Source organism: Cetorhinus maximus, chromosome 7, assembly GCF_964194155.1.
Source record: "Cetorhinus maximus chromosome 7, sCetMax3.hap1.1, whole genome shotgun sequence".
Lineage (NCBI taxonomy): Eukaryota > Metazoa > Chordata > Chondrichthyes > Lamniformes > Cetorhinidae > Cetorhinus > Cetorhinus maximus.
Window position 1 is genome coordinate 146,385,385 of NC_135885.1, and position 15,718 is coordinate 146,401,102.

Below are 15,718 nucleotides of genomic sequence, written 5' to 3' on the forward strand. Positions count from 1 at the left end.
TTTTATTTTATTTAATAACTCAAACCTCATGAAGTTTGATGAAAAATGACAGACAATTGCGCTGTTAAAGGGCATAATTGCCCTCTTAATTTAATTGCCCTCTTAATTAAGTGCGCCCGCTGAGTGAAATATTGCGCGAGCGCGGGATGACATCGGGACATCATTTCGCGCAACTTTACGCCCGATTGGGTCGGGCGCTTGCAGGGTGTAAAATTCAGCCCATTAAAATGATGTTGAGGCACCTCAGAGTGCTGTATGGAGGAAAGTTGGATTCTATTGCACTTCCTATAACGTTCAGTTTGAAGTGTTTTGTCCTTGGGCTGTGTGCCTGCTGTGGAATATATATTGCAAATGTCAAGTGCATCACAATTATATTGAGGCACCTCAAAGGATGTATAGAGAGAGGTTGAATTTTATCGCATTTTCTGTAACATTCCATTTGAAAAGTTTCGTAAAGCACTTTTACAAATTTTATGAATAAAGTATTTTTAGAGAGGAAGGAAGTTTAATGAGTAGCAAAACCAGACAGAGCTGAAGTATTGATTCATTCAAATGTGAATGAGATTTTATATTTCAGTAACTAGAGGGGTCAATCTTTGGAACTGCCTCCCCAGGGGGAGAGACAGTGGAGGAGTTTGAATCAACCCATTCAAATGCAAGTGAGAGAGACCTCTGTCAGAGAATATTACCATATTTTGGGACACTGAACAATTTGAGAGATGATGTGGTGAGTGGAGCCTGTTGGAGAGGAGCAGGTGATTTTGGATCTATGGTTCCCAAATCTCTCCACCACCGGGGGTTTTGCTCACTTCATTGTGGACTCATTGATAGAGATTGATTGGTCAACAACTCCATTATCGTTGCATCATGGGACTGCCAGGATGGTAGAAGGTGAACTCGATGGATCCCAATCTTTCATCGTCCAGCAGTTGTATTGATTGGTTCCCAGTTTGTTAGCTGACCTCTGTTGGTAAGGCAGTTGGAAAAGGGAGAGGGGTATCAGGGATCTCACTGCTGTAAGTATGTGTGTGTATGGGGGGGGCAGGCGAAGATTGTGTGGACTGCAAAATGTGCTGCCGATTCTCTGTGGCAGGTTTTATACTGGTGCCCAAGGTGGATTTGTACCTGATTATATCCTACAGTGCAAATAAAGGCCACTCAGCCCATCTTGTTTGTGCTGGATCTAATGAAGAGACCAAGATTTTTTAAAAAGTTTGTTGTCATAATTATAGCCAATCACATCTCTCCTGCACCCTCTCTTGGCCTTGATATCCTCCTTAACAAAATCAATTATTCTAACTCGGCTGAACCAATGTTTAGCAAAGATTTAGAATGACCTCTGTGTTTCTGTACCTGGTACTCTTGTTTATAATGCTGAAGATCCCAAATGCTAGTTAGGTGCAGCTTTATTAATTAGCTCTGACACCTTTAAAGATTCGAGTATCTGAAACCCTAGATCTTCCTGTTCCTTTACTGTTTCTAAAGTTTGATTATTTAGTGTAGCAAACAATTAGGAAAGTGTTATGATCCTGGACCAGACCACCAAGTTCTTGGTATGATCCAGTTAGCCACCACCTGGAAGTTCCCCTCCAAGCCACTCACCAGCCTGACTTGGAAATATATCACCGCTCCTTTACCGTTTAATGTAGACTAAGTTTGAGATTGAAGACACTCGCTAAGAGAATAAAGCCACAAGATTCCACAGGTTTTGAACAAACAAAAATAAACTTTACTATTCAAGGTCAGAAAGATAAATCAATTTATAATATCTATTTTATACATTCGGGTGTATGAGATACATGTGAATTAATAGGCAAACACCACACTACACAATAAATGTTAGATGCAACCAAAGCAGATTTCACGGATTTCTCAATAACCCACCCAGACGTCAGTAAACACTGAGTCAACCAATCTCGTTGAAATTTTGTCTCTCTCATGAGGAATTCCAGTCTTCACCTTCGAAGTTCTCGCGCTGAAACTCTCTCCAAAAGTTGCTCCAACTCGGCCAGCATCAACGATGCCCTGCCTCTCTGGGTTTCAGTCTTGTCTCCTGAGACTCCATTGTCCTGGATTTCTGAGTCTGCACCAACTCACAAGCACAACTTCAGTTCTTCGGCTGTGCCAAGCAAGTTGCTACTTCTCCAAATGGTTACCTTCGCCCCCAACAGGCCACAGCACAGAGTCGCCAACCTTCTGCTGCCTCGTTCGATTGCCAGAGCTTCTCCTGAGCCCTCTCCAATTGAGGCCTGACAACCCAGCTCCCTTTCTACCTTCCTTAGAGCCCCTTTCTCTACTCCCCTTCTTTACTGGGATCTCTCCCTGTCCTCTGTCTGAGGCTTCCTTATGTTCTTTTGTGTATATTTCCTCTCCGCCTTCTTCCTCCTGAAATGTAATCCCTCAGTTTTAATCTGACATCCATTTGTCCAAATTATTAACTTGTCTTTGTAATTCTCAACACTGACAGTTTTCTTCACAGGTTGTATATTTCCTGTTTTTGAGTCATCTGTAAGTTTTGACTTGGTCCCTTGAAGACCCAGCCTGATGTCACTTGTATTGCTAGCAGATCTGCTGATACTGGTCGTAGTGAGTCAATTGTTTGATGTTTAACAACAAACGCTTAACATCTTTAAAGAGCTTTTTCCCATTATCCGAACAGAGAAGTTTTAACAATCAGCAAAGGCTGACCAGGGCGGGGCTTTATTCTCTAGAAAAGGCCAGGCTGAGAGGTAAAAACAAAAAGCTAAAAGCTACTGCGGATGCTGGAAATCCAAAACAAAATAAAAACAGAATTACCTGGAAAAACTCAGCAAGTCTGGCAGCATCGGTGGAGAAGAAATCAGTCAACGTTTCGAGCCCTCATGGCCCTTCAGCAGAACTGAAGCATAGTTTCAACAAGGGAGAAATATAAATTGGTTTAAGGTGGGTGGGGGGGAAGAGACACATTGAGGGTGTGGTGTGAGCAGATAATCAAAAGATGTCAGAGACAAAAGGGTCAAAGAGGTGTTGAAGGTGGTGGTCTTTGTCTGAGAAAAGTGCTAATTAAGAATGCAAGATCTGAATGAGGTCTTTAGAGTTGTGAAAGGGTGTGACAAAGTAAACATAAAGAAAATGTTTCCGCTTGTGGTTGGAACCAAACCCATAAATCCAGGAGCTGTTACTATAAGATCGTCACTAATAAATCCAATATGAAATTCAGGAGAAACTTCTTTATCCAGAGAATTTGAATTTGTTACTACAGGGAGTGGTTGAGGTGAATTGTATAGATACATTTAAGGGCAAGCTGGATAAACACATGAGGGAGAAAGGAATAGAAGGATATGTTGATAGGGTGAGATGAAGTCGAGTGGGAGGAAGCTCATGTAGAGCATAAACACCGGCATGAACATGTTGGGCTGAATGGCCTGTTGCTGTGCTGTAAACTGGTTTAACATGAATATGAACTGAATATAATATATCATACGTTTTATGTATATATTTAATATATAAGCAATTTTGATGGGACGTGGGAAGGGAATGATTGAACTGCTAGCATTAATGAACTAAATTCATCTCCGATAAGGCTCTTATTGTAGAGATTACTCAAACTAGTTGAGTATGTTTTGTCAGTTTGTCCCCGCAGTGTTAGGGTCTGTAAATTGCACGAATGTCTATCAATGGATTTAGCAAGAGCTGTCTGTGGGATTCCTGAGCTGCAACACTTTTTAAAATGTCAATGATAGGAGGGTGTGTCCATATTAATTATTTCCTAAGAAATGATACTGTTCACAGAACGAGCCCTGCCCATCATGTCTGTCCTTGAATCTTGGCGCTTTTTTTTTTTAGCAGTTTCAGAATCACAAATGAAGATATTTTAATTGCTGAGATCAGGATTTTAATTCGTAACCGTGGACAAAATGAATAAAAGCAGTCTGTCAGTTCCTCAAATGAATGCAACCTTTCTTGAACTGCAGTAGTGTGGAGTATCTGTGCCCAGGGAAACTTCACTTCTTGCATTTGAAGAGTCCAGTGTCTATTATTTCTTCAGCAGTCTCTTTCATTCTGAATGACTGGGTTAGAGGTTTGCAACAAGACTGCAGCAATTGTGAAGTGAACACTTAAACTGTGATTTATTGTGTTGTACGGGAGCTTCCAGTGTTGTGTGCCCATCTCAGTTGGATGGGTTGATTACATAGACTGAAATTAAGATTCCGCCTGCATCTGCCTGATGTACAGCAGAGTTTCTGGGTCTTGGGGTGATTCACTTGGCCTGAAATTTCTGGGGGATGGACAGATCCAGCAGCCATAGCCATTGAGTCCCAGGGAGAATTGTTCCTTGTTTGAGAGGCAGCTGCAGACTTGTCTGCACAGACCCTTTGCCCATCTTCATAAGGCAACAGTGAAGTTGGAAACCAGAAACCACCACAGCAGAAATGTTAGTTCATTTATTCACACAAAGGAGATAACTCCAAACTTCTGTTAGTCCTCCCAGACAGTAACACTTAGAAAACAACTGAACTGGGTATTAAAACAAAAACAAAAATACCTGGAAAAACTCAGCAGGTCTGACAGCATCTGCGGAGAGGAACACAGTTAACGTTTCGAGTCGGTATGACTCTTCAACAGAACTAAGGAAAAATAGAAAAGAGGTGAAATATAAACTTGCTTAAGGGGCGGGGGGGGGTGGGGGGGGTGTGGAGGTGGGACTGAATTAAAACGACTCAACTGGGTCTTAAAACATTTTCATTCAAAGTGCTGTTGTTTCTTTGAAGATTTAACACTTTATGTTTGGTGTTAGCCATGCCTCCGTGAAGAGCAATCTCTGAAGCAGAGTGTTATAGACTCGAGCCACACTCCATACAAACATATCAACAAGAAGCAGGAGTAGGCCACTCAGCCCCTCAAACCTGCTCCGCCATTTAATAAGATCATGGCTGATCTGATAGTAACCTGAAATCTGCATCCCACATTCTGCCGATAACCTGTCACCCGCTTGCTTACCAGAGACTTGAGAAGATAATACAAGCTGACTCTTAATTGCAGAACTGAGGGAGTGCTACATTGTTGGAGGGTCAGTAATGAGGGTGTGCTGCACTGTCAGAGGGGCAGTACTGAGGGAGTGCTGCACTGTCAGAGGGTCAGTACTGAGGGAGTGCTGCACTGTCAGAGGGTCAGTACTGAGGGAGTGCTGCACTGTCAGAGGGTCAGTACTGAGGGAGAGCTGCACTTGTCAGAGGGTCAGTACTGAGGGAGTGCTGCACTGTCAGAGGGTCAGTACTGAGGGAGTGCTGCACTGTCAGAGGGTCAGTACTGAGGGAGTGCTGCACTGTCAGAGGGTCAGTACTGAGGGAGTGCTGCACTGTCAGAGGGTCAGTACTGAGGGAGTGCTGCACTGTCAGAGGGTCAGTACTGAGGGAGTGCTGCACTGTCAGAGGGTCAGTACTGAGGGAGTGCTGCACTGTCGGAGGGTCAGTACTGAGGGAGAGCTGCACTTGTCAGAGGGTCAGTACTGAGGGAGTGCTGCACTGACGTGGGGTGAGATGTCAACCTGAGAGTCTTGTCTGCCTTCTCAGGCGAATGGCACAATATGAAGAAGAGCAAGAGTGTCCCCCACAGTGCCTTCAACTATCAACACTTAAAATAAATTACCTTGTTATCACAATGCTGTTTGTGGGATCTTGCTGTGTGCAAATTGGTTGCTGCATTTCTTACATTACAACAGTCACCAGCCTTCATAAGTACTTCATTGGCTGTAAAGCTGGTTGGATGTCCTGAGGTTGCAAAAGGTGCTACAGAAATGCTCGTCTTTCTTTCTTCACATTGAGAGTATGAAGTGTAGGTGATGGGGAGGGTGGGAATGGGACATGTTCCTACATTGCTGTTTATTTCGCAATGAGTGAGTTGATACAGGATCTAGCCTGTGAAGCTGGTGTCTCAGTAATCAGAGATATTTGACCTGTGCTCTACACCAGCGTCTTTGTGCCCTGTCCTGTTGCAGTGTTCCATACTCAGGACTGCGCTATCCCTCTCTGAATGGGAAGTGGGCTGCACAATTCACTGGCTGCTGTAAACATTGAGTGCTGGCAGGGCTGAGACCCTCCAGGCACCCCCTCTTGCCAAGTGAACACCCAATGAATGACTGCCCCCTCCCCTTCCTGAGGTTGTATGGGCATTGGTGGTGCGGGAGGGTCTACCTGAGACCCTGGGTGGGCTGCACTGGGTTGGGAGGGTGTGTCTTGATCAGCTGCCTGTCCCGGCCCTCGCTCGCCTGTCCCGCCCTCGCTCACCTGTCCTGCCCCTCGCTCGCCTGTCCTGTCCCTCGCTCGCCTGTCCTGTCCCTCGCTCGCCTGTCCGGCCCCTCGCTCGCCTGTCCTGTCCCTCGCTGGCCTGTCCGGCCCCTCGCTCGCCTGTCCCGCCCTCGCTCGCCTGTCCTGTCCCTCGCTCGCCTGTCCTGTCCCTCGCTCGCCTGTCCCGCCCCTCGCTCGCCTGTCCGGCCCCTCGCTCGCCTGTCCGGCCCCTCGCTCGCCTGTCCTGCCCCTCGCTCGCCTGTCCCGCCCTCGCTCGCCTGTCCTGTCCCTCGCTCGCCTGTCCTGTCCCTCGCTCGCCTGTCCCGCCCCTCGCTCGCCTGTCCGGCCCCTCGCTCGCCTGTCCGGCCCCTCGCTCGCCTGTCCCGCCCCTCGCTGGCCTGTCCCGCCCCTCGCTGGCCTGTCCCGCCCCTCGCTCGCCTGTCCCGCCCCTCGCTCGCCTGTCCCGCCCCTCGCTCGCCTGTCCGGCCCCTCGCTCGCCTGTCCCGCCCCTCGCTCGCCTGTCCGGCCCCTCGCTCGCCTGTCCCGCCCCTCGCTCGCCTGTCCGGCCCCTCGCTCGCCTGTCCGGCCCCTCGCTCGCCTGCCTGGCCCACGCACTCTCGACCGTCCACTCGGCCTCTCGCTCCCTCGTCCTGATGCCCCTCCCCACCTTTTGCTCCCTCAGCCTAATTTGCACATCTTTGTGCCTGGGCTGTGCTCTGATGCTCAGACACTGCGATGCGGTGTGCTCTAACTCACTCATCATGGCCCTAAAGTACTCCTCCTTCAGCGACCTGGTCACTCTCCGGCCAGTCAATCCTGCTCTTTCCCAGCCCCGTGAATGGAACCAGTCCGCTGGTCTCATCCTATCCGATGCCTTCCCTTCTAACCCAGAGTGTAACGGTGTCAGTGCTGCAGCACAGCAAGGGGTGCAGCAGCTTCTACTCCCAATAGGCTTTCCCCCACCCCAAGTTCTCAGTGTTTCAAAGCAGAAGGGATTTCTACTCTTTCTCTGTTTTTATTTCACAGGTGCTACAGAATATTCTGGAAATAGAATGCGATTATGCGGAGGAGCTAACGATACTTCTATCAACCTTCCTGAGACCTCTGCAAGCCAGCGATAAGTGAGATCAGCTTCTGTGACTTTGCGCTCGGTGTTTTGATGCTAAATTTGAGCACTATATTTTCTGCAAGATCTTCACTTTCTGCCGATAGGATTTCCTACTTTGTGTTAGACCCTTGTTCTCTGCACACTTTGTACAGATAGTGAATCAAGGGCAGTTCGAAATCTCCAGCAGGAGAGAGTGTAGGTCAGTGAGCACAACGCCAATGGGTCTTAGTGTGAGTTAGGATAGAGAGAGCAGAGTTTTGGATGAGCTCAAGTTTAAGAAGGGTGGAAGGCGGGAGGCCGGCCAGGAGAGCATTGGGATACCTGGGTTTGGAGGTAACAAAAACACGGCTAAGGGCTTCGGTAGATGAGCTGAAGTAGGATGGGGATGGGTGATGATAGGAGAGTGGAGTAAACAGCCTTGTTGATGGAAAAGGTACAGCTTTGTGTCAGGGAATGGAGCCATTGTCTTCAGTCTTCCCAATGTTTAATCAGAGGAAATCATGGTTCATCTGGGACTGATGTTTGACAAGCAATATGAAGCTACCAGATGATCACAAAAACCTGACAGGCTAACTGATATCCTTTGGGGGAAGAGTGACTCCCTTATCCAGCCTGGGCCTGGGACTCTAATCCCACACCGATACTGTTAGCTCTGAAGTGGTGCAGCAAGCCATTCAGTTGTAAAAAAAGCCCTGGCTCAGGCTGGTTAAGGATGGGTATAAACGGAGGCCTTGCCAGTGACACCCACATCCCAAGAATCAATTTGAAAAGTGTGTACCGGTGGTGATATGAGTGTGTAAGATATGTGTACCAATTTAATCCTGTGTTTTGTTGCTTACAGATTGAGTTCTACTGACATGGGATATTTGCTGGGCAATCTGGAGGACATTTGCTCTTTCCAGCAAATCCTTGTTCAGTCTTTAGAAGAATGCACCAAGTGAGTAATTCCACGAGGAGGACGTGTCAGCTTGTTGGAGGAACCTGGTTGCCATTCCTTAATCTAGCTGAGATATAAACAAGAGAATACAGGTTTAACAAGCTCGTGTTTCTGCCCTTTGTCTCCACTGTAACTTTCCCATAGGCAGGAAACTGTGATTTCCTGTTGCAGTAGGTTTTTGAATGTTCCCAGTGTTTGAGGGAGATCGCAGGGAGTGTGGGCTACGGTTGCTCTGTCTGCAACACACATCTGTCTGAGCTCAGATTCTCAGTTAGTATCGAGCAACCCTGGGATCTTCCCTGCTCTTCATCCAGCAACCCTCTATTCCTCTCAATTGGCACAGCTTGTATGACAGGGTTGGAAGCTCAGAGGTATAAAGAATAACTGACGTTTCTATAGAGACTTTCATGGTCTCAGGATGTCTCAAAAATGCTTTACAACCAATGAAGCACTTTTGAAGAATAGTCACTGTCGTAATGTCGCATACCCAGCACCTGATTTGTGCACAGCAAGCTCCCACAAACAAGAATGAGGTAAAAAGACTAACACTTCGATTTTGTGATGTTGGTTGATAGACAAATATTAGCCAGGATAATGGGGAGAACTCCCTTGCTCTTCTTTGAATAGTGCATGGGATCTTTTATGTTCACCTTAGAGCAAAGGGGTTGTTCAGTTTAGCACTCCCTCAGTACTCACCCTCTGACAGTGCAGCACTCCCTCAGTACTCACCCTTTGACAGTGCAGCACTCCCTCAGTACTGACCCTCTGACAGTGCAGCACTCCCTCAGTACTCACCCTTTGACAGTGCAGCACTCCCCCAGTACTCACCCTTTGACAGTGCAGCACTCCCTCAGTACTGACCCTCTGACAGTGCAGCACTCCCTCAGTACTGACCCTCTGACAGTGCAGCACTCCCTCAGTACTGACCCTCTGACAGTGCAGCACTCCCTCAGTACTGACGCTCTGACAGTGCAACACTCCCTCAGTACTGACCCTCTGACAGTGCAGCACTCCCTCAGTACTCACCCTTTGACAGTGCAGCACTCCCTCAGTACTCACCCTTTGACAGTGCAGCACTCCCCCAGTACTCACCCTTTGACAGTGCAGCACTCCCTCAGTACTCACCCTCTGACAGTGCAGCACTCCCTCAGTACTGACCCTCTGACAGTGCAGCACTCCCTCAGTACTGACCCCCTGACAGTGCAGCACTCCCTCAGTACTGACCCTCTGACAGTGCAGCACTCCCTCAGTACTCACCCTCTGACAGTGCAGCACTCCCTCAGTACTGACCCTCTGACAGTGCAGCACTCCCTCAGTACTCACCCTCTGACAGTGCAGCACTCCCTCAGTACTCACCCTCTGACAGTGCAGCACTCCCTCAGTACTCACCCTCTGACAGTGCAGCACTCCCTCAGTACTGACTCTCCGACAGTGCAGCACTCCCTCAGTACTGACCCTCTGACAGTGCAGCACTCCCTCAGCACTGACCCTCTGACAGTGCAGCACTCCCTCAGCACTGACCCTCTGACAGTGCAGCACTCCCTCAGTACTCACCCTCTGACAGTGCAGCACTCCCTCAGTACTCACCCTCTGACAGTGCAGCACTCCCTCAGTACTCACCCTCTGACAGTGCAGCACTCCCTCAGTACTGACCCTCTGACAGTGCAGCACTCCCTCAGTACTGACCCTCTGACAGTGTAGCGCTCCCTCAGTACTCACCCTCTGACAGTGCAGCACTCCCTCAGTACTCACCCTCTGACAGTGCAGCACTCCCTCAGTACTGACTCTCCGACAGTGCAGCACTCCCTCAGTACTCACCCTTTGACAGTGCAGCACTCCCTCAGTACTCACCCTCTGACAGTGCAGCACTCCCTCAGTACTGACCCTCTGACAGTGCAGCACTCCCTCAGTACTCACCCTCTGACAGTGCAGCACTCCCTCAGTACTGACCCTCTGACAGTGCAGCACTCCCTCAGTACTGACTCTCCGACAGTGCAGCACTCCCTCAGTACTCACCCTTTGACAGTGCAGCACTCCCTCAGTACTCACCCTCTGACAGTGCAGCACTCCCTCAGTACTCACCCTCCGACAGTGCAGCACTCCCTCAGTACTGACCCTCCCTCTGAACTTCTATTTGACCTGTCCCAAGTTGAGGTGCAGTTATTGGAGCTTTTCCTATAATTAATAATTGTGCAAAGTGAATAAGCAGAGAGTGACTTTTGTAAGAGTTTTACTTATGTTTAGTTTAGGCTCAGAGGGATGGCAGCGAGGGCAATCAATGTGATGTGCATGCAGTGTAGCAGTTCCCTCTTAGTCACACCCTGTCCCAACTTGGAAATTTATCAACTCCCCTTCGCTGTTGCTGGGTTCAGATTCTGATGCTTCTTCTCCAACAGCACAGTGGGTGTCCCTACACCACATGGACTTCAACAGTTTGCGATGAGGGCAGTAATAAATGCTCTTGCCAGCAATCTCTGCATTCCATGAATGAATCAAAGCCTGTCTGATGTCGGAGTGAAGCATTCCTCAAATTGATTTGAAATGCTGACCTGTCATGTTTCCTTTGAATTTCAATTAATTGGCTGACCATAAAAAATTATTGGAAACAGTTTTAAAATAACCGTGAGCTTGATTTATGCCTTTGTTTTTTTGTGTGCACAGGTTACCGGAATCTCAGCAGAAAGTTGGAGGATGCTTCGGGAACCTAATGTCCCAAATGAAAAGCCTGTACCTTGCATACTGTGCCAATCATCCCTGTGCTGTCCATGTCCTCACAGAATTCAGGTATGTGACTGATTCCCGTGTCCAGGGCAGTAGACATTCCACTGAACATGGGCACCAAACTGTGCTAGGGATTTGGCAACGCTGGGGGTAAATGTTCCAATTTCATGCTCCGACTTTGAGCATCATCCAGCTGGAGCAGATAGCAGATTAATCCTGGATGTAGCTGGTGTGGGCGTGCCATGTGTGGGTGTCCCATCTTCAATGCTTTACTACTTTAGTCTGTGATGCTGACATAACTAATATCCATATTCCACCAACATTTTTCTGGCTAACTCTATAGCAAAGCCAGGCATGACCTGCTGGGATGGTCATCCTGATAATGAAAACTTATCAATGGAAATAATCTAAAGATGGGTCTTGAAGATTTCCAGCGATGGGGCTGTGACTGTTTCCTTTTTGCAGCTTGTTCCATTGTGGGATTGTCCTTGGGAAGAAAGATTGTTGATACACTGTCTTGGGAACACATGGTCTTTGTCATTGCCAGAGAGTTTCAGGTTCTTGTTTCTGTCAATTCCCACCAATCCGTTCCATATTCTATAGAACACGGTCATTCCATTTTTCTCCCTCCTTTGCTGTAGTGATTCCCATTCCAAATCTTTGATCCAGGATGTGACACTAGTGTATTTCCCACACTGATTCGTGCAGAATTCTGCAGCATGTCTTCATATCGCTTCAGTCTTATTTATATCTCTCACCATATAAGGATCCCACACTAATCACACTTGTGAGGTGTGTGCGCCAGTGTTTATTTGGCATTCCCCAAATGGGAATGTCAGATTGTGAATTTATTCACAAAGAATTTTAGTACAGGACGACTGCTCTTAGTGAATTTACAGCCCCCTCATGTTGGATTTTATTACCCAGTTCCCTGCTCTGTCCCCACAAACTCGGAGTAATTGGTAACTGTAATCGATTCAACATCAGTCATCACTTGTGGAAAACCATCCCATATCCCGATAAGTCTTCATGAAGAGATTTCTTGTAATCTTCTTTGTTGTGTATCAGCTGACTCTCTAAAGGCCTCTTGCCTTTATTTCATAAATTAATGGTAGTTCTGTTTACTTTGTCTAATCCTTTTATTATTTCAAAAACCCCAAGCAAACAGCTCCCAATCCTCAATCCTAGGAACCTCAGTCAAAGACCCCTCAATCCTAAACAGCTCGATCAAAGACCCTTCAATCTTAAACACCTCGATCAAAGACTCCTCAACCCTAAACACCTCAATCAAAGGCCCCTCAATCCTAAACACCTCAATCAAAGGCCCCTCAATCCTAAACACCTCAATCATAGGCCCGTCAATCCTAAACTCCTCAATCCTAAACACCTCAATCATAGGACCCTCAATCCTAGGCCCCTCAATCCTAAACACCTCAATCAGAGACCTCTCAATCCTAAACACCTCAATAAAACACCATTCAATCCCACACACCTCGATAAAACACCCCTCAACCTTAAACAACTCAGTCAAACACTCCTCAATCCGAAACACCTCAATCAAACACCCCTCAATCCTAAACACCTCAATCAAAGACCCATCAATCCTAAGCACCTCAATTCTAGGCCCCTCAATCCTAAACACCTCAATCAGAGACCCCTCAATCCTGAACACAATAAAACACCATTCAATCCCACACACCTCGATAAAACACCCCTCAACCTTAAACAACTCAGTCAAACACTCCTCAGTCGTAAACACCTCATTCAAAGACCCCTCAATCCTAAACAACTTGATTAAAGGCACCTCAATCCTAAACTCCTCAATCAAACACCCCACAATTCTAAACACCTCAATCATAGTCCCTCAATGCTAAAACCTCAATCAAACACCCCTCAATCCTAAACACATCAATCAAAGACTCCTCAACCTTAAAAACCTCAATTGAACACCATTCAATCCCACAATCCCACACACCTCAATGAAACACTCCTCAATCCTAAACACTTCGATCATACGCCCCTCAATCCTAAACACCTCAATCATAGGCCCCTCAATCCTAAACACCTTAATTCTAAACACCTCAAAGGTCCCTTAACCCTAAACACCTCAATCAATGGCCCCTCAATCCTAAACACCTCAATCAAAGGCCCCTCAATCCTAAACACCTCAATCATAGGCCCCTCAATCCTAAACTCCTCAATCAATGGCCCCTCAGTCCTAAACACCTCATCGAACACCCCTCAGTCCTAAACACCTCAATCAATGACCCCTCAACCCTAAGCACCTCATGCATAGGCCCCTCAGCTAAGCACCTCGATAAAACACCATTCAGTCCCACACACCTCAATAAAACACCCTTCAATCCTAAACACCTCAATCCTAGGCCCCTCAATCCTAAACACCTCAATCATAGGCCCCTCAATCCTAAACTCCTCAATCAATGGCCCCTCAGTCCTAAACACCTCATCGAACACCCCTCAGTCCTAAACACCTCAATCAATGACCCCTCAACCCTAAACACCTCAATAAAAGGCCCCTCAATCCTAATCACCTCAATCATAGGCCCCTCAACCCTAAGCACCTCATGCATAGGCCCCTCAGCTAAGCACCTCATGCATAGGCCCCTCAGCTAAGCACCTCGATAAAGCACCATTCAGTCCCACACACCTCAATAAAACACCCTTCAATCCTAAACACCTCAATCCTAGGCCCCTCAATCCTAAACACCCCGAGCATAGGCCCCTCAATGCTAAACACCTCAATTAAAGACTCCTCAACCCTAAACACCTCAATCAAAGGCCCATTATCCTAAACACCTTGACAAAACACCCCTTAATCATCAAAATTTGAGAGAATGCAGCATTGAGTCAAAGAATTTGGAGTTTCCTGGTAATGGGCCCAACAATTTTTTCTCAACGGTGTTTATGTTTTTTTCAGTGAGGAGTTGGGAGAATTTATGGAAATGAAAGGAGCAGCTAGCCCTGGGATTCTCATGCTGACCACAAGCCTCAGCAAACCATTCATGAGGCTGGACAAGTACCCAACGTTGCTTAAAGAGCTGGAGCGCCACATGGAGGTAAAGAATTTCCACCTCCTAATAACGGATAGCTGTGAAATAGTCCCATGTCAGTTTGTATGTGGGCAGCTTTTATATTTCAGAACCCCTTTGGGTAATTCATAGAGCCCATAGAAGCAGAGCCTCATCACTGGCAGTTGGGCTTTGTAATGGTTGGCTGTTTAACATGCAGCCAGTAAAGACCAACTGAGCCTGATTATGTTACAACTAGCGGAGATCAAAAGTAGAAGATGACAGCAAGTTATGAAGATGTTTTGTTTGTCCAGTGATTTCTCCCTGTTTTTGGAGAACACGTAGGGGGTAAATTTTACAATTTGGCAATCGACCTGGACTCTGTGAGATGAGCACATATCTGAAATTGGAGTACAGAATTCGGCCAGCATTGCCTGGCTCACACTCAACACTTGTTTCCTTCCATTATTGATAATGGCTGATGATTCTCTTAGTTCATTGACAAATTTATTACTACATTAACAATCCTCTTAGTTGGCCATTCTATTAGTTTGTTGACCGTTCTGTTAGTTTACTGGCCAGCCTACCAGAACATTGGCCGGCCCACTCCACCACTGGCCGGCCCACTCCACCACTGGCCGGCCCACTCCACCACTGGCCGGCCCACTCCACCACTGGCCGGCCCACTCCACCACTGGCCGGCCCACTCCACCACTGGCCGGCCCACTCCACCACTGGCCGGCCCACTCCACCACTGGCCGGCCCACTCCACCACTGGCCGGCCCATTCCACCACTGGCCGGCCCATTCCACCACTGGCCGGCCCACTCCACCACTGGCCGGCCCACTCCACCACTGGCCGGCCCACGCCACCACTGGCCGGCCCACGCCACCACTGGCCGGCCCACTCCACCACTGGCCGGCCCACTCCACCCCTGGCCGGCCCACTCCACCACTGGCCGGCCCACTCCACCACTGGCCGGCCCATTCCACCACTGGCCGGCCTATGGATGCAATGGGCATATGGTTTTAGTTATGAAAGTGGAATTGGTTGGGAAGTTGGTTGCATGGTATAAAGGTGGATCTCTGATGTGGGATGTTGTTCTAATCTACTCTTTTTCAGTTTGTTTCTGTCACTCGTTGATTCCTTTTCATTCATATAAACAAGAGTGCAAACCCATGAGCCCTGGCAGATGGTGTCTCCAGACCAGGTTGAGATGTGACCTACATAGCTGGTTTTGGAGGAAGCTTCTGTTTTAAAATCCTGAGGTTTGAGCACATCAAGACGCATATATTTCAAGTTCAGTTAGTGTCCGCAGTATTCAGTGTATTAGAATTACAAAGTACAGCTCAGATAAAGGCCATTCACCCCTTGCATTAGATCTGGTGCTAACTCATCAATTGAAAATGATTACTCTAAACACATGTGCCTGTTCTTTTCTTGTATTCTTTAATATAATCTTCCTTTTCAAATATTTATAGAACATCACCAGATTTGTTGGTTTTTAAATGATGTAACAATTAATGTCATTCAAAACTAAAATACTGTCATTTGGGTTAAGTTGAGGTTAACAGATTGATGAAGTAAACCTTCAAAGAAACTTGCCAGTGAAGTGGAGTCTGCTTGTCTGATATTCTGTATTGTCCTGAAACGTATC

At 47.3% G+C, this 15,718-nt stretch overlaps 1 protein-coding gene across 3 annotated transcripts in view; it reads left to right on the forward strand.

Moving 5' to 3' along the window:
* Window positions 1-15,718, forward strand: part of LOC144683069 (rho guanine nucleotide exchange factor 7-like) — a 109,367-nt gene that overhangs the window by 51,963 nt on the left and 41,686 nt on the right. For all 3 annotated transcript variants that reach the window (XM_078546095.1, XM_078546093.1, XM_078546094.1), the window contains exons 8-11: window positions 7,293-7,387; window positions 8,216-8,311; window positions 10,973-11,095; window positions 13,971-14,109. In XM_078546095.1, the coding sequence (XP_078402221.1) occupies window positions 7,293-7,387; window positions 8,216-8,311; window positions 10,973-11,095; window positions 13,971-14,109 (453 nt within the window). The remainder of the gene's footprint in view (window positions 1-7,292; window positions 7,388-8,215; window positions 8,312-10,972; window positions 11,096-13,970; window positions 14,110-15,718) is intronic.